This window comes from Manis javanica, chromosome 1 (assembly GCF_040802235.1).
Source record: "Manis javanica isolate MJ-LG chromosome 1, MJ_LKY, whole genome shotgun sequence".
NCBI lineage: Eukaryota > Metazoa > Chordata > Mammalia > Pholidota > Manidae > Manis > Manis javanica.
The window spans coordinates 212,845,695-212,869,910 of record NC_133156.1 but is presented as its reverse complement, the minus strand read 5'-3'; the positions used below and the strand labels follow the sequence as shown (position 1 = coordinate 212,869,910).

General features: G+C 45.4%; 1 protein-coding gene and 1 long non-coding RNA gene across 4 annotated transcripts in view; one reads left to right on the top strand and one right to left on the bottom strand.

Annotated features, from left to right (window-relative positions):
• Nucleotides 1-13,963, top strand: part of LOC118970724 (uncharacterized) — a 196,042-nt gene extending 182,079 nt beyond the window's left edge. For both annotated transcript variants that reach the window (XR_005058780.2, XR_012121799.1), the window contains 2 exons: nt 10,769-10,886; nt 13,839-13,963. This is a non-coding gene — a long non-coding RNA (uncharacterized lncRNA). The remainder of the gene's footprint in view (nt 1-10,768; nt 10,887-13,838) is intronic.
• Nucleotides 333-22,563, bottom strand: CDC42EP3 (CDC42 effector protein 3). 2 transcript variants are annotated; one of them, XM_017648481.3, is made up of 2 exons: nt 22,305-22,563; nt 333-2,337 (listed from the first exon to the last, which is right to left on the bottom strand). In XM_017648481.3, exon 2 carries the CDS (start codon nt 2,101-2,103, stop codon nt 1,339-1,341), a length of 765 nt encoding a protein of 254 aa, XP_017503970.1. In that variant the 5' UTR covers nt 2,104-2,337; nt 22,305-22,563; the 3' UTR covers nt 333-1,338. The 2 variants fall into 2 exon arrangements, with proteins under 2 accessions (XP_017503970.1, XP_073070352.1); XM_073214251.1 differs by lacking the exon at nt 22,305-22,563 and adding an exon at nt 13,923-14,022.
• Nucleotides 22,564-24,216: the final 1,653 nt, after the last annotated feature.

The window sequence follows — 24,216 nt, the reverse complement described above, 5'->3', positions numbered from 1 at the left end:
CTGTAGGGACTGTCCTATAGGAGTTGTGGTTGTAGGTGTTTGTGGTAGTGTGTGTTAAAAGGGAGGAGATTCATCGAAATGAGTTTTGAGAGGTGGCTGCAGGGTTGACTTAAAAACAAAAATCTGATTTCCTACATTTCATGTTTCTTAAAATTGAGAGGCCCTGTTTCTGGAATCTCAGACCTTTGGGAAATAACCAAAATTACAGAGTGGATAGAAATCATCCCTTATCTCATTTTAGAGGTTCATATACATGTTAGAGAAGCATTTTTCTAGTCCTGGCCTTAAAGGAAACAATACTCCTTTGTTTTTTATTACTATAAACAAGCAAGTTCATGTTAACATTTACTCTTTATTGTGTTGCATGAAGTACCTATGTAATGCAAGTATGTACTGCACTAAAATACCCATATTTCCAAGTAACATTATGTGGTGTAGCCCACAGTCTCTGCAGAAGCATCATGATAACCTGTGCCTTTATGCTTTATAATCCATTGTTGGCTGCTGTGAAAAGTATGATAGCAAATGAAGGAAAAAAATTAAAAAGCTAAATATGAATACATGCTTCAAACATATACACAGTTTACAATGGAACCCCAATGGAAACAAGTCAAATGACAATGTTTGATGTAATATCTATAAAATGTAGACTCTGCAATAAAAAGCCAAAGGCACATAAAAATATATTTTAACTTTAAAAATAACTTAGTTACAGTAATACTTTGCTTGTATCTTACCAACATGTAGCTGACAGTCAAAATTCCTCAATATAGATAATAATATATTGGGATATATGAGTTACAAGAAAATCCCCAAATCCATAAAGTCGTTCAAATGTGAAAACGGAGAAAAGTCTTGAACACTGAAGAATTTGCTGTGGTGAGCCCAAATGATATAATATAGAAAAGGGTAGAAAAAAGGCTTAGGTGTTAAATAAACGTTGACTTGCTTTTGCTCAGAAAATGCCGGAGTACTGTGAAGCTCCTTAATGTGACTCATGCAGCCCTTCATAGCTAGCGCCAATCCTGGCCAAGCCAGATTTCTTACATGTCTGGAAACAAAAAATTTGAGCTGAACATCAGCAATGCCTGCTGAAAATGGGTTCTGACTGGCTCACTTCATTTTTTTGCCAGGACAGGTTTTGTCTTTGTTTGCTTGAATCTGTTTTTGCAAACAGGGCCTAACAGGTAAAAAAATATTTTGTAGGAACATTATTTTAGAAAACCCATCACACAATTGCAATATAGTGAGTCAGGTTCTTCTCTTGGACTGTGGTTAGTTTTGCTTTTGCTTTTGATACCTTTTACCCTAAAGGGAAATGGGCTGGTGGCCATCCTGTTACTTATTTTTATCCATGACATTCAGCACCTCATCCAGAAACGAGGGCCCCAGATCGAGCTGCAGGGAGAGGAGGGAACCTGTGAGGTCAGAGAGGGACTCCTCGGATTTAATCTCGTGCTTGAAGAGCTCGCAGGGGGCGGGGTGGTCAAACATGTCCTCGGCCGGCCAGTCGGGGTACTGTTCGGAGAGGCTGGAGGAGTGGCTGTCTCTGCCCTGGCTGGACTGCGACGCTGACCCGCTGGAGCCCCACGAGACATCCCCCTGGTGGATGGTCCCGTTGGCCAGCATGCTGCTTTTCTCTGGAGCCTTTTCCTCCACGACGGGCTCGCAGCTGAGCCTGGGCAGCTTTGCCGGACCAAAGGCCTCCTGTTTGGAGTTAAATGTCACCGGTGACAACAAGGGCAGCATGAGCGCTTGGGACCCTCCGATGGTGGGGAGGGAGATGGCATTTTTGAGCACCGGGGAGGGCGTCTCTGTGAACACAGAGTCGGAGGTGCTGTTGGCCCGTAAGAACTCGCTGTGCCCAGGGAACTGGCCCAGGCGTGCTTTCTCCTGGTTTCCGGGTAGGAGCTCGTAGTTCCCTTGAAGGAAGGAAATGTCTCCAAAGACGTCGTGCTGGCCCTCTTTGCCGATGTGGATGGTGTGGCGGAAGTCTCCAAGGGGAGGGCTGATCATGTCGGGGGACAAAATGTCCCTCAATTTAAATTTCTTCCCTTTCTTGTTATTGGCAGCTTTCAGGTAAATTGGGGTCTTGGCTGGCATTTTGAATTTGAGAATGTTTTATTTTACAAAAGGGAAATAGGGCCACTTTCTTCACAGAGGTTAAGTATTTCTGAAAACCTTCCTGGACAGCAACTGTCACATCATTTTTCTCAAGGAACTTTAGAAGTGGCTGTGAAATGAGACGGGGTCCAAGACCTTCCTGAAATTACAACCAGGAGGGGTTTTCTGGGGAGCCTATTACATCATCCAATCCCTTCCACAACATGGAGAAACCTGGAAAAGAAACCCAAATAGGTTGTGATTAGCTGAGGCTTCACAGTTGGTCCACGCAAGCTTGCCTTTCTCACAAGAGCCTGTTAAATAATGACAGGATCACTTCCCATTGGAAACCAAGCTTTTTTTTTCCTCCATCAAGTAGGATAAAAACTTTAATCTTGACAAGGGTCCACTAATCTTACTCTTCTTCAGGGGGAATAAAGAAAAAAACAAGGAGAGCAAGAGGAAGATGCAGAAACCCCAAACTTACATGACATCAGCACCTTTTAAACATGGCCATGGACACAATTTTCTGTGTCCTTAAGCTTTTAGTCCTTTTAGTCCTTTTCCTCTACCACAAGAACTGCTGTTAGCACATGACCAGAGTGATTTAAGCTCCTTACAGACAACTGGCTTTATTTAAAAATGTATCTTCTCTTTTGCTTAGGTGTTCACGCTACCAAGACTGACAACATTTTGTTTTTGAGTTCTGTATATATCCAAAATTAATGCAAAAAAAGGAAAAGTCCCATAAGGATGGGATGCAACACCTTGATTAACTTATATAAGATTTCATCTTAGCAGAGATTTCCTGTGGAGATGAATTCTGCCAGCAACTGGAGGGAATCTGGATGTTGGTCGTTCTCCAGCTGAGCCTCTCATGAGACCACAGCCCTGAAATCTGGCTCACAGTCTGATGAGACCCTGGAGCTGAGCCCTGCTCAGACTCATCACTCACAGAAGCTGAGACAATAATCAGGTGGTGGTGGAAGCCCCTAAGTTTGTGGTCATTTGTTAGCAGCCTAGAAAATGAACAAATTCTCCCTGCACAAGCTATATGACATGATTAGAAGTAATGAGCCAGAAGAGGGCCTGGGGCTCTCGGGGTCTCCTTTTATAGATGAGAAACTGTCTCTTGAAAATAATCCTCTAACTCTTCAGTCACCTCAGGTGACATGGGCAAGTTAAACCTTTCTCACTGCAGGAATTCCTTTAGTGGCTTTGCTGAGAACCTCTCCTACTGGGCTCTCCTCCCCATGGCTGGAGAGCAAAACAATCAATATTCTGAAGGCTGGGTCAGATGGTGGCTTGCAAAAAGTCACATTTGCTTTGTAGAGCTGGAGGCCCCCTGCATTGCATCTGCCTGAACTTCTTTCCTTTTGCCAAGTTTTAAATTCATTTCCCTGTGGCAGGTGGTGAGAGCTGTACCCAGGCACCTGCTGGCAAGGCAGCAACTAGCTTGGTTTGGGGAGTGGCTTGCACCTAGGCCTGAGAAGGCAGAGAATGATGAGCAAGTGACCCATCCTACCCTGGCTTTGTGTGTGAGGGGGAGGGCTGGGCAGCAGGAGGCGGTTTGCACCCAGAGTGGGCTAACCCTGAAGCTGCCAAGTAGACCACACGCTCACCATCTATCGCTTTCTCTTCGATCCCAACTAAGGCACTGGCTCAAACAACCTCCCAGATGTGCTGCTGAGGCCACACAAAGGCTCCCCACAGTTCTGCCTTCCTACTTCAGGTTGGGAACACACAGAGACGACTGTGTTATTAGAAGAGATCCTTGACACCAAGAGAAAAGATGGGAAATCAAGCATAGAAAGCCATGCTTGTGGGTCTGGACATTCTCTCTGAGTTTTAACTGTAATTTGAGTCTTGTTAGCAGGAACAGACATTTAAACCCTGGGTCCCAACATCAGGACTTCCCCTAAGTGCCCAACAGTCTGGAGTGCTCCCTTCCTGGCTCCCTGGGCACAGCGCGAGGACTGCCTACAGGAGGAACAGCTGGCGCGCTGAGCCTGCAGAAGGGGGGATGCAGCCCTGAGGCACAGCTGCCCACTGGAGTGGTGTCCTCGGCACACACAGCCAAGAAGGCAAGCTGCCATAGAAAGATAGTGTGTCCACTGCAACCCAGGGGCACGTGAGGGCTGCCTGTGGTCAGCTGATGGAGCCAGGGTCATGCAAGGCCAGAACATTCCAATTATTTAGAAAAAGGAAGATGCCATGCAGCCTGATAGTTCTCTGCCCCTGAGTGGATCTCTGACATTCTCCGTGTGCCTGAACAACGACTGGGATCGCTGCAGAGGAAAGCAAGGAGAAGAGGGAGGAAGCACTTGTTGCCCTGAGAATGCTCAGGGGAGGAACGCCCAGCCCTCAGTTCCTGCCTGGCCATGGCCATGGCCACGGGCCCTGCAGGCCCTTTGCCAAAGGCTCACTTGCCTGGTAGAAGTGGGGTTTTATGTCAGTGGTGTAGACAAAAAGATGGGAGGGAAGAGATAATAAATAGAGAGAAAAAATAAGGATAGACTTGGTAAGGGGAGGCTAGATAAACTGCATGCAATGAGATTCTGGACAGTGGGAGAGGAAAGAAGATACCTTAAAAGGCATTTTCTTTCTTTCTATAAATATTTACATAGTATTTACTGCATGACAGGGATGTAGGCTTCTAGGACTCTGGAAATAATAATTTGTATCGAATTTCTACTATGTGCCAAAGCTAAGAGCTCCCAAATACAGTGGAAGTTTTAAAAAAAAGAATTTGGGGCAAAAATGTCAGTTTTACAACTTAAGACAAGTTGATGTTTCTGATGTGAAGCTAGGGAAATAACTGAGATCTCTGACCCCATCCTTCTATCTTATCTGTAATCTTTCTCCTTCAGCTCAGGGGCAACCATGCTTGATCTCAGGAGAGACAATTCAATATTAATTTCTTACACTGGCTGCTTCCTGCCCTCCTTCCTGAATTTTCCGGGCTCCCTGGTTAATCAAGGGGCCTCCCCTTTCCTTTCCCAGGCTGACTGTTCTTTCACGGTCTTCCACCTACTGGGTGGCATCTTCACTGGTAGCAGAGTGGCTGGCCCTGGAGCGGGCCCGTGTGGTCTCCTGGGAACCTCCAGCACTGAAGAGACAGTCAGTGTTTGCACAGAGCATCTCTGTGTGCCAGGCACTGGTCCAATCTTTGACGGGCACTGGCTCACTCACAAGAACCCACTAGGGGGCTGTGAATATCCCCATTTTACAAATGAGGCCCTGAGGCACAGACTGTGAGTCGCTTTGTCAGGGCCCAGCTACCAGTCACCAAGTGGCAGGCTCCAGTCTGAGGTTTGATACTTAATGAGCACACTCCCTGGGAATTCAGTCAGCTCCTCAATTATAAACTGGATACATTCCACAGCCTGTTTAAGATACAAATGTGTGATAATACAATGGGCTGATAAGGGATGCGGTGGGTACAGGCCTTGCGTATGCTGATGGTGGTGGAAGGAGGAACAGGTCTAAGCTCAGTGGAAGGTGGTTTGGCACTACCTATCAAAACTGTAATCACATGCCATTGGCCTCAGAATTTTACTTCCAGAGATTTATCAACTTAATATATATGGGAAATAATACATGTACGAAGTCATCAATCCAGCAGCTTAACAGCCTAGAGTTGGAGACAACCTAATCACCCACTGACAGAGGCCTGGTTCAGTGAATTAACGTGCATGCATACACATGAATATCATACTCGTCTTAAAAAGAGTGAAGCAGCTCTTTTTATGTTGTTACAGAAAAAGCTCAAAGATCTATATCCTCAAAGGGAAAACAACAGGTGCAAAAGCATGTAGATACATTTATATGGGCTTGTATGTCTGTAAAGTATCTCCAGCAGCATACACAAGAAACTAGTAACAGTGACTGCCCACAGGGAGGGGGAGTAGATGGAGGAGGACAAGGGTAGGAGAGAAACTGCCCACTATATATCCTTTTATGGTTTTGGATTTTTGAACCATGTGAATGAATTAGCAATTTAGAACCAATAAATAGGTTGTTTAGGGCTCAGATCGCACTTTCTTGCACAGCCAATTCTATACTTAGATCCTGAAAAGCCTACTGAAACTATGAGTCACTGATCATAATATAAACATTTTCATGGGAACTGTATTCAAAAAGCCTAAATCTGGGATGGCAGTGTGGGGATTTATGAAGACCTCAGGAGAGGCTGAGCTTTGTCTACCTGAACCCAGAAGGGGCACATTTCACCTGCTCTTGCCATGATCATGTGCTCTCCCAAGGGGCAGTACCAGCGTGTGGCTGTGCAAAATGGAAAGGATCTCAGAAGAGAAGGGTTTGTTTTGTCAGAGGGAAATGAGAAGCAAGATGCTGCCTCTTGGTGCCAAGCAGGGCATCCATGTGGAGGGAAGACGCAGGTTGGGGGGTGGGCACTGAGGCTCATGTGTACAGCTCCTTGTTGGGGAGTTGGCTAGTGACACAGACAGACAACGTGCCATGACGGAGTGGTCCTAAAGGCCACGTGAAATCTTGTCCCTCCTCATCATTTTCAGAAAAGGAGGCTTGGGCTCCAGAATACTGCTGGTGGCTGACCCACACGGCATTAGGCAAAGTGAGGGATGAATCCGAGTGAGCAAGCTTGAGGAGGGGGATACCCGGGAGGCTTTGCTGTCTGCCCAGGAGGAAGTGGGATGGACCCGAACAAGGCTGGTGGAGGAGAAGAGGAAACGCTTATAGGTTAGATGGGAATTATTTGACTAGAACTGGTGGGCGAGCCCTCCTTGGATTCACAAGCCAAATGAAGAGAATTTCTAGCCTTTGTGTATCAGCCAAGACTCCACACCACCATCATAAATTCACAGATACTGAACCATCTGAGGATGCTGCCCTCCTAACCCCGCCTTGGGCTTCTCCTGGCTCCTCGGGCTTCTATCCTTCTACTCCATTTAGAAAAGAAAGGAAGGAAGGCCAGAAATGGAAAGGAAGAAGAGAAAGAGAAAAAAAAGAGAGAAATCTCTTATGTGTAGCTCTTTCTCAAGAACCCTCCCCTTGACCCTGACATCTGAACTCTCCGTGATGGTTCATCCCTCTCCCTTCGTTCTTGGATCACTGCCTCTCTCTCCCCACTCAGATGACACTCGAGATAATATTCATCTGAGAAATCAGATTCTTTTGAAAACACAGGTTCCCATTCCTGGGCACCAGAGGATGAATTTCCCAACAAAAGGGTTCAACTCCCCAGTCAGTTGCTTGTCATCCTCGGTCAAGGTTAGAGAGAATGTCTGGCAGATGAGTGGGCCTGCAAGCGAGAGGCAAGTGCACAGGCCCCCGCTTACAGGAACTGGTGACAAATCCAAGGGTTCCAAGAACACAAAAGGCCTCGGGAGGAAGTTACAGCCTGGGTGTGATAAGAAAGGCCAGTAGCTCCTGCACTAGGCTGGACAATTCTAGTTTCTTCTGACTGATGTAAGCATAAGTGACAGTGTTAATAAGAGAAATCATCACAGCAAAAAGAATTCAATGAAGAAAAAACCGAAGCAGCCCTTTGCTTCATGGCCTTATCATCCTTTTAGTAAAGAGAATGGTGCCAAAAGACCCAAGCAGAGCAGTGGCCAGGAGGAGAGGACAAACAATGGCTTATTAAAGGGAGACACGTGGAAAGATCAGTTCCTGAATTACTGAGCGTTGACTGTCCTGGCAACTCCGTTGGCTCCAGAAAGAACAAAGGGGTTGTGATTTTTTAAATTCCATTTATTTTAAGAAAAGAATGTTTGTTTGTTTACTAATTGTGTTTAGAGTAATCCTTAGTGGAAAGAGTGGGTAAAAAATGTCTTGGATCCTGCAAAATCAGTTGCAATGTTAATTTAAAACACACATGCATGAAAACGGGAGCAGGTGTGTGTGTGGATAAATGTCCTGAGGGATCTGTGGGCCTTTTCCATTCTTCCACTTTCGGGAAGTGCGCATGTGCTGGACTTCCTGTTTCTAGCTCAGCTGTCACGTCCTTCAAGGACATCCTAACTTCTGATCATTTTTGCTTTGTCTCAGTGTAGTATCCACATGCCCTCCTTCCTAAGCACCTAGACTTAGCACCACTGCATCACCTGGGCCCCAAGCAAAGATGCTCAACGATTCCTCCTGAGTCTGAACCCACAGTCCAGGGAAGGATGTTCCACTCTGCCAAGACCCCTCCTCCTCCACCTCACCATCTCCCGGGTATTTTTCTCTGCTGCCAACAAGGGAAAGATAACTCCATGCTGATAAGCCTGGAACACTGTGCTTGACCCTGGGCTCCACCTGGAGAAGGGATAGAAGCTACCTGGGACACGTTTCTGCATGTTCTGAGGCATCCAGCTGGGAGAGGAAGGAACTTGGTCATTCATGCACGTGAAGCAGCTTACAGACAAGTCAGATACCTGGGAAAATGAATCTCTAGGGATCTAAAGGATTCATTTTAAGTGTAAAGAAAAAGATTAACCTGTTCTTTGGGGCCTGTTCTTTGGGTTACTAAGCAGAAGCTACAGAGAAACAGATTTTGGTTTCTCCAAGGGAGAACCCACATTTCTCTAAAGATGGAATGTGTTGTCATGAGGAGGGGATGGCGACCAGGGAGTGGGGCCGAGGACCTCACGTGGGGCAGCAGCCATCCGTGGCTGGGCCTCCCCACTATTGAGTGGCAGGTGGTGGTTCATCCCTGTTGGGTCTGAGTTTCCTATGCAAGAACATTGTCCCTGCTAATTTCTTCAAGGCCCCATGTCTCGTTCACCTGTAAAAACTCTCAGAGACTTCCCCAGAAGACTTTCCATTTGAAGATGGCTGTTTTTACTCATAAAGCGATGACCAGCCAACCTTCTGTATCAAAAACACTAAAATATGACTACAGTGTGAACATTCATGCCAGGTCTGTGCAGACTTCTGTAGGAGGGCTTCTCTGGGTTAGACAAAGAATTTTTAAATTCAAGGGGAAAAAGTCATAGTATTAGAAATCCAAAATTGAACTTAAGTGATAATCTAAGACAAATAAATGTAACCAGAGAACACCTGATAAACAGCATCCTGAAGGGATGCTTTTCATATTTTTAGTCTGTGCACTCCACCCCTGAGAAGATAAGATACCTTTTCTATTTTTAGATTCTTATCCTTTCCCCACATCAAAACTGAGGGCATAGCTATATGCTGCAAGACTGTAAAACTGTGTGCATAGTTCCCAGCTGCCTACCTGTCATGCAAATGAACTTACAGCCAGACGGAGCTGACTGTATTTTATAGACCCACTCAGAAAGTCTATGATTCACTTCACCTTCAATCATTTATAAATGGACTTCTCACTTATGATTCAGCTACAGGTTGTATTTATTTTTCTTTTACAACCCTGATTATAGAGAAACCCACAAATACCATCCGGGAGACTCGCTGCTAATTTACATACACTCCTCACATTTATAGGATCTAATTGTACTATTTGAAAGACTTTTAGAGGCAAAATTGGAAGATAGAACATCCACCTCACAAAGTATCAAGTCTGCCCTTTTGAAGAGAGGCTATTACACCCTTTCTCTCTTTTAAAATGAGTTACTGGGGAAGATGCAATATATGGACATTGATCCCTGGCAGGCAGACAGGTTTTCTCAAAATGTCTGGCTCATTTATCATGACTGGTTTTATATGGGCTCAGCCTCAGGGCTGGTCAGAAGGACCAAGGCAGGCTCTCTAGTTTGGAGGATATGAATCAAAAAAGGCCATTATAATAAATTATTTGCATGCTTCCATAACTAAGGGGTCCCACTTGATCTGCAAATCTGCAAGGACAACATGAGTACAGGAAGGGAACCTGACCCCAAAGTTTTCAGCATTACTCAGTAAGGATATTCCTTCTAAACTCTGCTGACAAGAAAGTAACTTGGAAAGTCGCTTAGTGGTTCACACACAAAAAAACCTATTTCAGTCGGTGATTATTCTCTGAAAACTCTAGCTCCAGTAATAGAAGTGACCCAAAACAACAGGCTTGATAGGTGTCCAGAAATTTAGACTCTGATCACTTGACCCACATGACCTTAGAGAACCGAGTTCCTCATCCTTTGTCTTTAAAGCACATCCTCAAATTTAGGCCCCTTAATACTCTATTTTCCCTAATGAGGAGAAGGAATAGATATGGGGTTTCTATGGTCTTCTCCCACCCTGCTTGGGCCCTCAACAATCCATGCTCACTGAGCAGGCTGAAACATGGCTTCTCTGCATCAGACCAGCACTGGGTGTATTTGGAACCTGGCAGTGACCATTCCACTCTCACATCCATGCAGGCTCTCCTGGTTATGTGGGCACAAACATTGGTCCAATGAATGAACGCATGTTCCCCTCAGACCAGGCTGAGCTCTTCTGTGAACATGAATTAGGTCTTCTTCATCTATTTGCCTCCATTTGCACATGGCATACAGAGAACTTCAAGTTAAGAAGTTAGACCTGCTGGACCTTCCACCATAAGACACGAGTTGGTTTGCATCAATCCCCACTCCCAGTCTACGGGGCACCTCTAGGAAATGGCAAATTTAAAATGCCTGGTTCTCTAAGGAACTTACACTTGTGAATATTAGTTGCTAACCTCTGAGTGCTTGCTGCAGGCCAGGAGGGCAAATATTAGAACACACTTCTTAGGAAATAATCTTAGATTAAGTTTGTATCTTAGGTCAATCTGCCAAAACGGGAGGACTGCCATGGCAATGGGAGAGAACGGAATGCCGTTCCAGACTGTCCTGAAGTCCAACAGCACCAAGAGGAAATGATACACTATGACCTCAACATCGGTGAGACACATTCTTGTCAGGAACCAAGAATGAGTAAAATGGTCCCAGATACCAGCCCTGTTAACTCTAACTCACTAGGACTTCCCAATAGTTCTGTTCTTCTGTTCTTGTCAAAAAAAAAAAAAAAAAAGAAAAAGAAAAAGAATCTCAAAAAGGATTTGAATTTATATAAAAGAAAAGCCAAAAGATTCAAATTTTGAAGTCATAAAAGCCCCCTGAGTCTCAAGGAGAAAAACAAACATCCTGTTCTTAGAAAACTGCATTAAGTGCTGTTAATGCTTTTCCCAGAGGAAGCACGTGCATGGGACTGTGTACAACCTCATGGTTTTCGCAGGGGACAATAGCTACCCCCCTTCATTGACACTTCACTTCCCTCCTAACTTTCTGAAACTAAGAACCCTGTGTTCCTTACATGGAATGTCCTCCCACCTTCTTACCATCAACCACTATTTGTAACATCCTCCAAGACCAGCAGTCACTTCCTTCCTGGAGGAATTCTCTAACACACCTCACACAATCCAGGCTCAGCATTGCCTTGCTTGGAGGTTTTTCTTAGGACTCCTGAAGAGCTTATATTTCTGTTATTTTCCTGTTCTCTGGTTTTGTGATTTTATGTCTGTTATCTCCAGGTAGGGATTAAACTCAGTAAGAATAAGGTGGGCAGAGGTGCTCCAATTTTATTGAATGAGCTCTTTGTTTTCCCTCTGCCTATTCCCTAAATTGAGGGTCTACAAGTTACAGTTGGTGGGCCAAACCGACTTTTTGTAAATAAAATTTTATTGGAACACATTTGTGCCCATTCATTAATGTATTATCTAGAGCTCAGTGGTTCTCAACTGAGGGTGACTTCACCTCCCAGATGACATTTGACAATGTCTGGAGATATTTTTGATTCTCATAACTGGGGGTGGTGGTGCTCAAAACTGGGCATCTAGTGGGTGGAGCCAGAAATGCTGCTTAACATTCTCCAGTGGATAGGACAGCCCCCAGAGCAAAGAACTGCCTGGCTCCAATTCTAAGTAGTGCTGAGGTTGGGAAACCCTGGAAGAGATGATTTCATATTACCAGGTCAGAGTTGAGCAGTTATGACAGACGGTATGTGGCCCTCAAAGTCTAAAACACAAAAATGACTCTTTACAGAAAAAGTTTGAGCCCCTGCCTTTGACATTGGCATTTCTAATAGGGTTAGATGGTGGTTTTCCATTCCTCAGCCCTCAACAATCCCCGGCAAAAACACCCCTGCACATGGCTTCAACTACTACCTCTAGTTATAACATCCAAATCAGTGTTTTCAGCCCACCCAAACTCTAGACCAGTGCTACTCCAAGTAGGTCTGTAGCTCAGGGCCAGTCCATGCTGAGGTAAGTAAAGAAACTGAAAGTAAGCTGCTAGAAACTTTTCGTTACTGCCATAACAATCAAGCTTGCTGCCCTGCATCTCCCACCCCCACCCCACCCTGCTCCAATTCCCGACATCAGTTCTGTGTCCTCTGGTCCATCCCACTGTCCCTGCCTTACTTCTAGCCCTTTCTGTCTCCTGCAGGAGGGGCATTTGCTCCCCGCCCACTGTTTCCTTGCCTCCAACCATATCTCCTTCCACTTTATCTTCCAATCTATATCAGAGTGAGCCTTCTAGAATGCTCAAGAAACCTTGTTACTCTCCTCAATGGCAGGCCCGCCCTTACAGCCTGGAGATAAGACAGCTTGGGAGGTCCCCTTTAGCAAGCTGGGTCCTGCCCATGCCTGCAGCTACATCTCCTGCCAGTTTCCCCCAAAACCTCTAAAACCCAGCTCCTATAGTACCTTGTTCATATCTCAAACCTACCAGCTCTCCTACTATCTCCAATCACTACTAGTTTCTTCCCCACTAGGCTTCTGGGAAGAGACAACTATTTAATTCATAGTTCGCACTAAATAAATGTTTGTTGAATGAACAAACAAATGAGAAAGTCTTAAAGAGACTGCCTTTACTTCCTTCCTTTTCAACCCTGCCTGCTCTGCTGAAAATGCAAGATGGAGTGTTCCTATGACTTCTACAGGAAAAAAATAAATAAAATCATTTAACAAAGGATTTGTAGCCTCTTTTGCCACAGCCATGGCAAAGGCTGTTTTTCATTTTTCCGTATTTAAGACATTTTAACCGTTCTCCACCCTACAGGATAAGAATTTTACAGCCTGTCAATGGAAGCCACAGTAATTCTACTGGCACTCACAGATCTTTGGGATTAAGGCAAAGAATATTTGTTGATGGGCCATTTGAAAGAAAAAGGGCTACTATCTGTAATGGTAATGTGCAAACAGAGTCTTAGAGAAACAGGTAAAACTCCAGAAAAAGTTGGGAGTACATTCCCTGAATGCAAACTCACTAGTTATATTTAAGTCAATCTTGAAGAATAAGGCCCTGGAGAAACAATGAGCTCACTTTCCTGACCTTTCCTTTCAAAAGTTAATGGGTTAAGGGGAAACTTAATTTATTTGGCCCAAGATGCATAAAGGAACCTCAAGAAACTAAAATGGACATTCTATAGGAAAGATTTGTTTTGAATATCAATGTATGACCAGCACAGAACAGGTACTTAAAAAAAAAGACATTGTCAAATAAATGAATGAACACATGGGCAAACAAAACAACAGACAGAGCTCTTGCCGCTTTTCTGGGCCTTAGGAGAGAAGACATCTGGGCCAAAACTCTGAGCCAGCCTTGTAGGGTCCCTGTAGAACTCCAGATACATATGGGTTTGCTGGTTATCTTATGGGTAAATGGAGGTAATTACCCCAAACCTGCCTATCTCACAGATGATTATAAGAGCTGAGTACAGTACAAACACAAAGCATTATCTTTATCTCAAATAAAAAATCAGAACATCTACTGAAATTCAATATGAAGAAGAGGAATCATTCTAATTGCCAAAATAACCACTTCCATTCTCTCCCTAAATGTTGTCTGTTACAGTCACCAAGAAAATGGTTGCAGACAGGGCTACGATGGTTTGTGTCTACCCTGGGAACAATCTCCACAATTGGAAGGGATGCCTACCTCCAGCTTGATGAGAGAATTCCTTCTGTCAAGAGGACATGGGGCAAACTTCTATAAATGTACATGTACCCTTTTATCTCCACATGCAGTTCTTCCTGCCTTAAAAACAAATGGGACTTCTTTGAGTTGGGAAAATTGCAATCAACCATTATCATTCACATAAAGAAAAAAATTAAAGGCATACTTATTATTACACTATATAGTATATTATTGTAGTAGTTATTTTTGTTAAATAGTTGGTAGGCTGTCAGGTGTAAGGGAATCTGTATGGCCCCAAGGTTAGAATTAGGTATGCGATGAAGGTTCATGGGAAAGCTGGGGATAGGGGGAGTGGTAAGGGGGAGGGGGGCAGGTCTGGATAAGAAGAAACCTGAGGGAATCCACTTGGCCACTGGGCCCATCATGGGAAGTTTTCTCGCAGAGTCTGAGACTGTACAGGGATTCCAGAGGGGAGGGAGGGAAAGAGAGTATCCCAGCACTGGGAGAGGAGGTAGGGTGATATCCTCCAGCGCATGTTGCTAATTTCAAGTACAGCCCCTGCTATGTGCATGTCAGATCCATGGGCACGCAGAGACAATAAAATCAGATTTGTGCTTAAGATTTATTTATACTTAATATTACAAAGTATTTTAGGACAGTTTTTCTTTACATGATGTTCCCTGGGACCCTTAGGGATCAGGAAATGCCCCTCTGGGACACTGGTAAAGGGAGACTGAGAAAGTAGGGTCAGCCTCCCTATTTGTACCCTCCCCTCCTCATTAACCAAAGAGATTATATTATCTAGTAAAATATTGCACTTATTTAAAATTTTCTTTCTTTGCCTTGGACTGAAAAAAATAGAAAGAAAGAAGAGAAAAATGGTTAGAAAGAGAACTGGACCAAGGAGGGTTCACGCTCTGTCCTTCAAACTCTTAGGGCCTTAGTTTTATCCCATCAGAATGAGAAGAGTGAGGCCAAGATGCCTTCCATCTGTGAAATGTTAGGGTTCTGTGATTCTACAAGTCTGCAGAAACATCTAACCTCTAGAGAATTTTAAGAAAAAACTATAGTACTTTTTAATGTAATTAAGACTATCCTTAGAACCAAAATTCCTTTTTAACAGCTTATAAAATTTTCATTATCTTTTCACAACCTTCCTGATATTTAATTTAGGGTACAAAGCAGTGCCAGTGACCTTCTCTGGGAGCCTCAGTTTGCTCACCTGAGCAGTGCTGTGTGTCTTCTCAGGAAGGGACACACACAAAGTGCTTGACAAAGTTCTGTTAGGCAATGAGCTTACAATGAACAGGAGGGGCCATTATTACTTTAAATTATCCCCCCAAGCTAAAGCCGTGTAAGTAACAAGACAGGCTGGAAGTTCACTGTTGGGATTTTTTTCCCCAAAGTTAATTGCTTTTGGATCTTGGGATCTGGTCACCTAAGCTGATTGTTTCAAATAGTGTGAAAGCTCCCAAATGTTCTGACTCCAAGTGTAATTCCTCATTCTGAGAAAAAATCTGGAATTGGAAAGAAGTGATTGTCTTACTCTGCACAATAACCCTGGGATATGAAGGCAGGGGGCCTCCACCAGGCTGGCACAGGGAGCATCCCCCGACCCCAAGATGAATCCACCACTGAGGGCTTCTCCACAAGGAATACAGAATAAAATCCACTCGTCAGCATAAACTTATATAAGGCCCCAAATCAACCTTACTGTGTTAAGACATTTCACTCTGAAGTCTCTGAGAGCAAGGACACAGTTTTCAGTTTGGTGCTGACATGCGCAGTGGGACATGCGGCTTGAGCGCATTTACTCAGGGAGAAGCAGGCTTTGAAGGGAGCCTTCCCTTGTGCCTTCATCCAGCCCCTGGCTAGTCAACAACAAACACCTACTGAGGGCCAGGCACTACCCTAGGGGCTGAGGCTCCAGCAACAATGAGCTGGGACCTTACAGTCCAGTGTGCATGATCACAAGTGTACTAGAAAGTAAGCAGGCACACCGTTGTGGCTGCCTAGCCTGCGTCCTTAAGGGGACACATGGTACTGAGCCACACACCCAGACACGAGAAAGGTTTGGTGGACAACTGCCCAGCTGAGACTTTGAAAAAGTTCTGGTGGTGGCCTGAGTTTCAGAGTATCTTGGGTGATCATTACCAGCAGAAATTCCAGAGGACTGAAGGTGCCTCCCTTTGAATTAGAATGTTTTGTAGCCTGGGAAGGAATAATTTCACTATGGCAGGACTTAAATAAACTAGGTAAGTGAAATGGTTTCTGGCTTGACAACATTCAAGGCAGAATCAGTTAACATGGCTAGGCTAGATTCCCTGCTTTTTCATTAAGTCCTACTACAAAAAAGATAAATAAATGCCAAGATAAACAAGGTTCAGGCCCTATCTTGAGGAGCCAGAAGTCTAGAGAGCCACAAAGGTCAATAAATGATCATGTTAAGTTCAGTGAGTGTTACAACAGGAGAAGGAACAAGACACTACAGGAATGGTACAATACAAGGGGAAAATAGAGAAATAGAATAATAGTTTAAAGCCAGGAGAGAGCTTGGAGAACATCCCTCCCCTTCTACCGCTTCACAAATGCGGGAACAGAACCTAGCCCGAGGAGGGCAGGGATTTGCCTCATGACAAAGCTGGGCAGTCGAGGGCTTAGAGTTTATCTCCTGCTGTGTGAAAAATCAATGTTATATGTCTGAACTGACCCCTGGCAAAGAAAACAAGTTAAAAAAAAAAACAAATAAAAAGGGAATGAAATAAAATACATTCTGAAACGGCAAAGCCACATTTCACCAAAAATACCTTTGCTTGTTTTAAAAATGTGTGTAGCCTAAATGATTATAATGGATTTGAACAGAAAAGGTCTTTTTCAACTAAACACACAGTGATCTATCACTGGCATGACGTGTCTACAAATATGACCTTCAAGTTGTCACCAGAACATGACGGATTCCCAAATGTGGAAGCTGTCTAAATAGAGACTTGACTTTGAAGTTCCCTGCCTTCCATGCTGGCTCAGGCTGCTCTGCCAAAGATCTGCATTGGTCTGTTTTTCTACCCACTGGTCTGTTTTTATGTTATTAGTAGTAAGACTGCTATTACTTTTTTTAACTTTGTTTTTGCCAAGGGTCAGTTCAGATGTATAACATTAATAGGTGTCACTGATCCTGATTCACTGAATTCTAGAGCTACAGATTATTTGAAATTATGGTGCCAAATGCCTCATCACAGAGATGAGAAAAGGACTTGGAGAGGTCACAGTTGCCAAGCTTGGCTCAGGGCTAAGACCAGAACCTATGTTTTCTCATCTCCAGTCCCTCTGTGATTGTCTCCACTTAGTTCTGTATTAGTTTTATCAAGCAGCATAATGATGGGGTGGGATGGTGTGTCTGTGGCATCTTGCAGTGTGTTCTTGTGGCTCTATTCCCGTACACCCTGGGGTTCTCTGAAGCATCTCTGGGGTCCTTCTTCTCTCTAAGGCAGCCTCCAGTGTGTGGCTTCTGCCTCTGGCTCGTTGGTTCCCAGAGTGCTTCCTGCCACACTGGTCCTGCCAGCTGCTTTGTAGGCAAAACAATTGAGAGACTCTGATCACCATCTCCCCATGGAGATTCTCTGTACTCAGTGACATATTAAATGCTCTGAAAAGGTCTGCAGAAAGGGTCCTTAATTAAACTGGCTTCCCAGAGAATCCTTTCCTAATGCTATTTATGCCTTGGGGTATGGGTTAGGTGGTGCTGTATTAGCTAATGGCAGGTATGCCATCCTTGCAACATAATTTGGCAAAGAACCAAAGGCTAAAAAGGCCAGTAATGACTTCCCAAATATGCAAATAGAGCCCAAATACCTGGAAATCTCTTTTTTTGTTTTGTTTTGTCTTGTTTTCATTTTAAATTTGAGATTCAAGGGTTCTATAAATTTATGACTTGGGCAAGTAGTAAGGATCATGCAAATGCTAATAAGACACTCCTCAGTTTTCAAACTCATTACTATGCTTGGCTATTCAGAAATGACAAACTTCTTAAAGTCAGTACCACGATTTGTATTATAAAACCGTATGGTTAAATTTTAAAAACCTTTCCACCAGAGGTGCTGTCAAACTCAGTCCAGCATCGTGACTCTGGTGAAACCTGGAAAGACTTGGTAAGACGAAACTGTGGTGATACCAGAAATGTATCAAGGACAAGAGAGGCATTTTTTTAAAAAAGAAAGAAACATACCTGACTGTTGTTATTGAACCATATGGCTACTTACTTATTTTGGGGTGTACAGTTTTGTCTTGTAGCCTTTAAAGCATGGGGATAGGAGAAGGGAAATGAAGATGGACAGCTCTAAAGCTCCTGCGCTTGCTCTGAGGTAACCTGGGTTATTTCAGGCTGTCCTTTCCAGGACCCCTACTTCATTCTAAGGAGTCTCCTGGGCAGCCTCCTACAGCTAATCACAAACCCACAGTATAAAAGGCAGTAGAGGCCAGGTAGGCCCCCATGAGTTATCCGAGGCACCCCTCCAGAAAGGCCTCCGTACTCTATCTTTCACACCAGAAGCTTATCTGGCAGGGCCCAGGGCATGTTCAGAACTTAGAACTGTAATGAGGCCTGACTTCCGCCAAGGACAGATCCTTCCTGCCTAGTTTACCATAGCTCTGCCTGTTGCTTTAGCTCTCTTGGAGCAACCTCATTACGAAACATATTAAATGTCCAGTGAGTACCAGGGGCTGAAGGGGCAGGCAGTGGATGTGGTCACTGGCCTCAAGGAGGTGACCATTCAGGCTGATTACCTGACTCTGGAACTTGAAGGCAAGAAGATGGTCCACGCTAAGCTCTCCCCTCATCCCTGGCCCTTGAAACTCCTTGTTCCTTGCTGTGACGGGGCTTTCTTCCTCATCCCAGAGTCCTAGTAAATCTCTTTGTTTATGGAACAAATTATACTGCTCATGTCAACTCTAGCAGTTTGACGCTGGGCCCACTGCAGGAGAAGACTGTCGCCATACCAGTGAGATCGAACTACAATAAGAAAATGATGCACATGGTATTCACTAAGGCTGGCAGCTACTGTCAGCTTTCTCTGGGCAGTGGTACTGTGCGACACAGTTACCATGAAACGAGTTCCCTGACAGGAGTCAGGCTGAAAGCTTTCCTTGCTCTCCTCCCTGCTGGGGGATGTGGCACTTAGTACACGGTCAATGAACCTGAATTCAAACCTTATTCTGCTACTTACTTAGCTGTGTGACCTTGGCCAAGTTATTGTGAATCTGTGTCCTCATCTGAAAAACAAGAACAATACTATCTACCTCGAAGAGTAGTTATGAATAGTAAATGAGAGAACCAGTATTTAAGCACTTAGGGAAAAAACAAAAGAAAAATGAAAGCAACAACTCTAGTTCGTGCCTGCTCCGGCCCAGGCATTATTCTGAGTGCATTATTATACTCACTCTTCTGAGTATATATTTTAACTCACTTAATTTTAGTTACCCTCTTTTTATAATTGGTAAACTGAGGCACACAGGCTGAGTAATTTACCCAAAGTGGCATAATCATTAAGCACCAGAGCTAGGATAGGAGACCAGGCAGCCTGGGTGAGGCTTCTCAACCTCACAGTTTCTTCCCGTCTCCTTACCTCAAAAGTGCTGACTTCCATGTACGTTGTTAAAACTACATATGCATGTTTAGGTATGTTCTTTATTGTGTAATTTGGGGCAAGTTATATAACAGACCTGTTATCACTTTCTACACCTGTAATATGGGGATATTAACAGTTCCTTCTTCACAGAATGTATATTATAAATAAATGAGTTAATCAAGGTCAAAGTAAAGGGCTGAGAAGACTGCTTGGCACTTAGGATGGGCTCCAGGTAGGAAGGAAGGACCCTTAACACTTAAGGTCCTGAAGGGTGTGATGTCTTAGGAGAGCTCTTGGGCTTCAGTGCTTGGCAAAGGACTTTATGTGGCTGCCTGTAGCCAGTAGTTTCAAATAACTGTACTTGTTCTCTGGCAAACATACTGCATTCTAAAAAAGATTTCTTATTCAATCAATGAATAAACAGGTCCACAGGCTCCTTGTTAGAAAGTAGGCCAGGCCTAAAGGAAATCATACTTAAGGTAAGAATTTTAACAATTAACAACAAAAAAACCACACTGAAGCAGTCTTCCTAGAGTCTTTTCAGGTTATGAATTGTATTCAACCCACTGGATAAATGCTATGGCTACTGGGCAAAGAGCTTGTGCAAGACTTATGGCCTGGTAAACAATCTTTGGGTGATACAGGTTAAAACTTTTCCCCCAGGCTGTTGAATACCGTGAATTTCACAATTGAAAAGGGGCAGCTTTTGTGAACATGTTGGACATAAAACAAAAATACCACATTAAAGGAAAAGCTGGAAAGCAGACAGACAAACTAGCTCATGTGAGCACTGCTGCAGTAATTCTCATGGCTTTGTATTTACTCATCTTGCGCTACATTCAAATTTACCATAAAAAGCACAAAAAAAATATGCTCATTACTCTAGCTGTCTTTACATGTTCCATTGAGATACAAAACAGGATTTCACTGCTCAGATTTTGAGGGAAGGGGGAGCTCATCTTACTTCATGTCTGTAGCTGCTGCCTCAGCCACAGCACATGTTCCAATCATGGAATTCATCATATAAATCTCTTGCAGATGATACCACTGGAAAACAGAAACTGCCATGGAACCAGAAAGGCTTCCCAGTTTCTCCTCATAAGTTCTTATCTGAGAGCTCAGGAGCTGCTTCTGAGTGTTTTATTCAATGAGTGAGGCTAACTGGGAAACCTACATTCTTTGGGAGACTTGAAGCACTTTCAACTTTTCCTTGACTATACAAATAGTCTTTATCATTTATTGCACATGTGGCTGTGCTAAATATTTCACAACTGCCCCAACTTATCTCTGAGTGCTTAAATCTGCTGTGGAAAGGATTTGTGTCGTACACATACCTGTAAAGCTTATCCTTAACTGCCAGCAAGAGCACATACAAGTGCAGGTGATATCAAAGAGAAGACCTCTGAACTGTCCAGTAAAGGAGAAACTGCATTTCCTGGCTGTTAGATGGAAGTTAGCACAGCCTACGAGTCCTTTAAATTGCCTTAGGGATACCTCTAGGGCATCATCAGAGCTTCCCCGTGAGCCTTTTGTTCCCTGTGGTATTAAAGAGAAGTCTCCAAGACTGCCTTTGCTATTCAAATGTGGACACGCACTCCTCTCCTAATTTTTGTTCTTTTCACCAGACAGCACCCCCAGGACACTCAAGGATATTGTTGAGGCCTAAGAGTTGGGGGTGGGGACAAAATCTTTGTCTCCTTAACGCATTCATCAATTCCCTCCTCCTTCCTAGCACCTCCCTCTCCAGAACCCCCTAGGCCCTCAGCATACAACAGCAGCGACTCCCCCAAATGCAAGAGGGCTGTAAAGATTCATGTTGCAATGCCCTCCTGACATTCCTATTCCCGCCCTCATTTTCACTCACTTTTTTATAAAACAAAATAATTACTGGACTGTCAGCCTGGACTACACTCTGGGGCTTTTATTCCTTTCAACACAGCTGTGCTCCCGGCTTTGATGCTGCTGTCCATGCAGCTTGTCCCAGCCACAGCCTGGCTCTCGGTAATGTAACTAACATTCAAGTGCGTATTTATTTTTAAACTGACCTCTCCCAGACTGTACGGTATAAAGGAGGTTCTGCCAAAAAATATGCTACTTTCTATTTATAAGATGAAACACATGCCTCCCAAAGTCGAGAGGGGAGATAGAGTACAATAATTCATAACGAAAAATGACTGGCTAGATTCATTCGTCCTTAAACGTTCGGTACTTGTCTGTGTCAAGACAGTTGCAAAAGGAAAGAAAAAAATCTTGAAAACGCTTCGGCTGTTCCGAAACAACCACCGTCCAAAAAAAAAAAAATCAGCGGCATGATTTGCAGTTTGGGGCCCCAGTCACAATGCTTCCTGTCAAGTGAGGGGTGGGCACCCGGCGGGTACTGCCGCCACAGATCTGCACGGTGCGCCCATGTGCGGCCCGGGTGCCAGTCCACGATGGGAGGGGAGCGGTAGCCATGTGCTGCTTGTTCTCAAATGGAAAAATGCAATACGCGCCCAGAATGGCTGTCAATAGCTCGGAGGGTGCGGTGTAGCCGTGCAGCCCCACCCTGAAAAGTGGTTGACACAAATGGTGGAGCTCTGCCTCCTGATCTTGCTGCCCGCCTCCCGGTTTCCTTTACATCCCCCTTTAGTCCTTTGGACACTAGCTGGAAAGACGATGCCCTCAGTATCCGTGCTCCTAGCGCGCTGCCACGCCTAGCACCCCACACGCGCCGGAAGCGGCCACGGCGGGTCGTACAGACTCACAGACAGGAGGAAGCAGCCGTGAATCGGCTGCAACTCACCAGCAGCCCCGAGGATCCCAGCCGCTGCCCCGGGGCCGTGAGTCCCGCACCGACGCCTCCCGATGGCGCACGCAGTCCCTGCCCGCTAAGCGCAGATTCTGCGGGGTGGGCGGATGCGGCACCTCCTCACAGCATTATCGGCCCCGAGACTGAGTGAAGGAAGCCGAGGCCGCCGGTCTCCAACCTCGCTCCCCGCTGCGGCCCGCGAGCGAAGATGTGAGTCAGACTGAGCTCGCCGCGGCCGGACGCGAGGACTGAACCTGTGAAGGGCGGGGCGGCGCGGGGCGGGGCCGGCGGCGCAGGGGGCGGGGCGGCGCGGGGCCGAGGGCGCGGGCGGAGAGCCTGCCAGCCTGCAGTGGTACCTGCACCCCGGAGTGAGCCGGGCTGGGGTCAGCCTCACGGCCTGCAGGTCCCCGGAGGACAATGGGCGCCCATTGTTACCCTTCCAGCGCCGACCCCAGGGTTGGGGCTTCCTTCGGAGAAGCTTTCAGCTACCTCGGCACAAAGAAAGGCCGCGGGAGCTAGCGCTTGGGTGCCCGAGGACAAAGGGACTCCGCCCGCACCCAGGACACCTGCACTAAACCTCGTGCGCCCACCTCTCCTCGTCCCAACAAGCCGACCTAGCCCGGCTAGCCTCGGGCGCCGCGGGCAGGTGACTCGGGGCAGCGGAGCCACCTGCCCGCGCTGCTCCTGCCCTGTCGTGGGTCCCTGGTCACTCGTAGCCCGGGGTGGGGGAAGGGTCCGTCTGTTCCAGCTCGCTCGCTTTGCAGCTGCAGCCAAAATGCGGAGAGTGGATTTAGTGCTCTGGAGACGCTGGGGGCTGGCACCCGAACAGCCGACGCTGCAGGTTTTTCCAGTCCAGGATGGGGTGGGGGGTTTCTTCTCCTGCGGGGTCCCAGAAAGAGACTTGCCTAAAGCTGGGACAAACGAGTGGCGGCGGCTTCCGATCCACGACCAGGCTCAAGTGGCGTAACTGCCAACTCGGGAGCATAAAATTCCGCCTTTGGCGGCACCTGCGCCCGCAGGTCGTTCTGGAGACCGCCGCAGCACGCCCCGCCCCTCCGCCGGGGGCCGATAGTGCACCCGGTTAATTAATTTTCTTAATCTGTCTCTTCATCCCCGGTAGTTGGCCTGGGGCCCGAGTTGGCGACAGGAAAGGGCGGTGTTTCCCGGCTGTGAGGTCCCGGCCCGCGCGGTAGGTCTGGGGAGGGGGCTGGCAGCCTGGCCTCCCGCTGGGACTCAGGTTGGAGAGAAACCCTGGCACAAAGCAGAGACCCTCCAGGGACCTTGACTTTCCAGAGAGGTAGCCATCAGCTTGGGGTCGTCTGCAACGCCCCTTGGTCTATCTAAAGGATGCGCGTTAAGTCAACGCTGTAAACGTTGAAGTGAAGTGAAAAGGAAATAGTCACGACTGCCCTGGAAAGCAAAATGCTTGGGTGGAGTGTTAAAAAAAGCCTTAAAGAAAATAGTAGTTGGCAGGTCAAATGGCCATGAGGTTAGAAGTCAAATATAAAACTCAGCTGAAGCGATGTTAGAAATCTGACAAGCAAAACAGCCCGTGAAGATAAGAGACCCGGCATTGTTTCCTTTCCTTTCTTCAAATGACAACTGCTCCGAAGTTTCCTTTGGCAGATGCCTGCATTTCACTCCAGATTCCTCAGAGTTTTACTTGGGGTTCATATTTCAAAATATATGTTCCATTTGGCACTAATATATATATTTTATGTTTGGATTTACTGAAAAATATTAAATGTTACTGGCCTACTTAGATACAGGTATTTTTATAAATACGCATAGCTTTCATTGCATGTGGTATTTTTATAAGTACAAACAATATATATATATTTATTATATATCACATGAAAATTTCCTTGTGCACACACAAAGACATTCTTTACACATATGTCTCGTG

Coding starts and splice junctions, on each gene's coding strand:
- CDC42EP3 (XM_017648481.3), bottom strand. CDS start 2,103: ATGCCAGCCAAGACCCCAATTTACCTGAAAGCTGCCAATAACAAGAAA.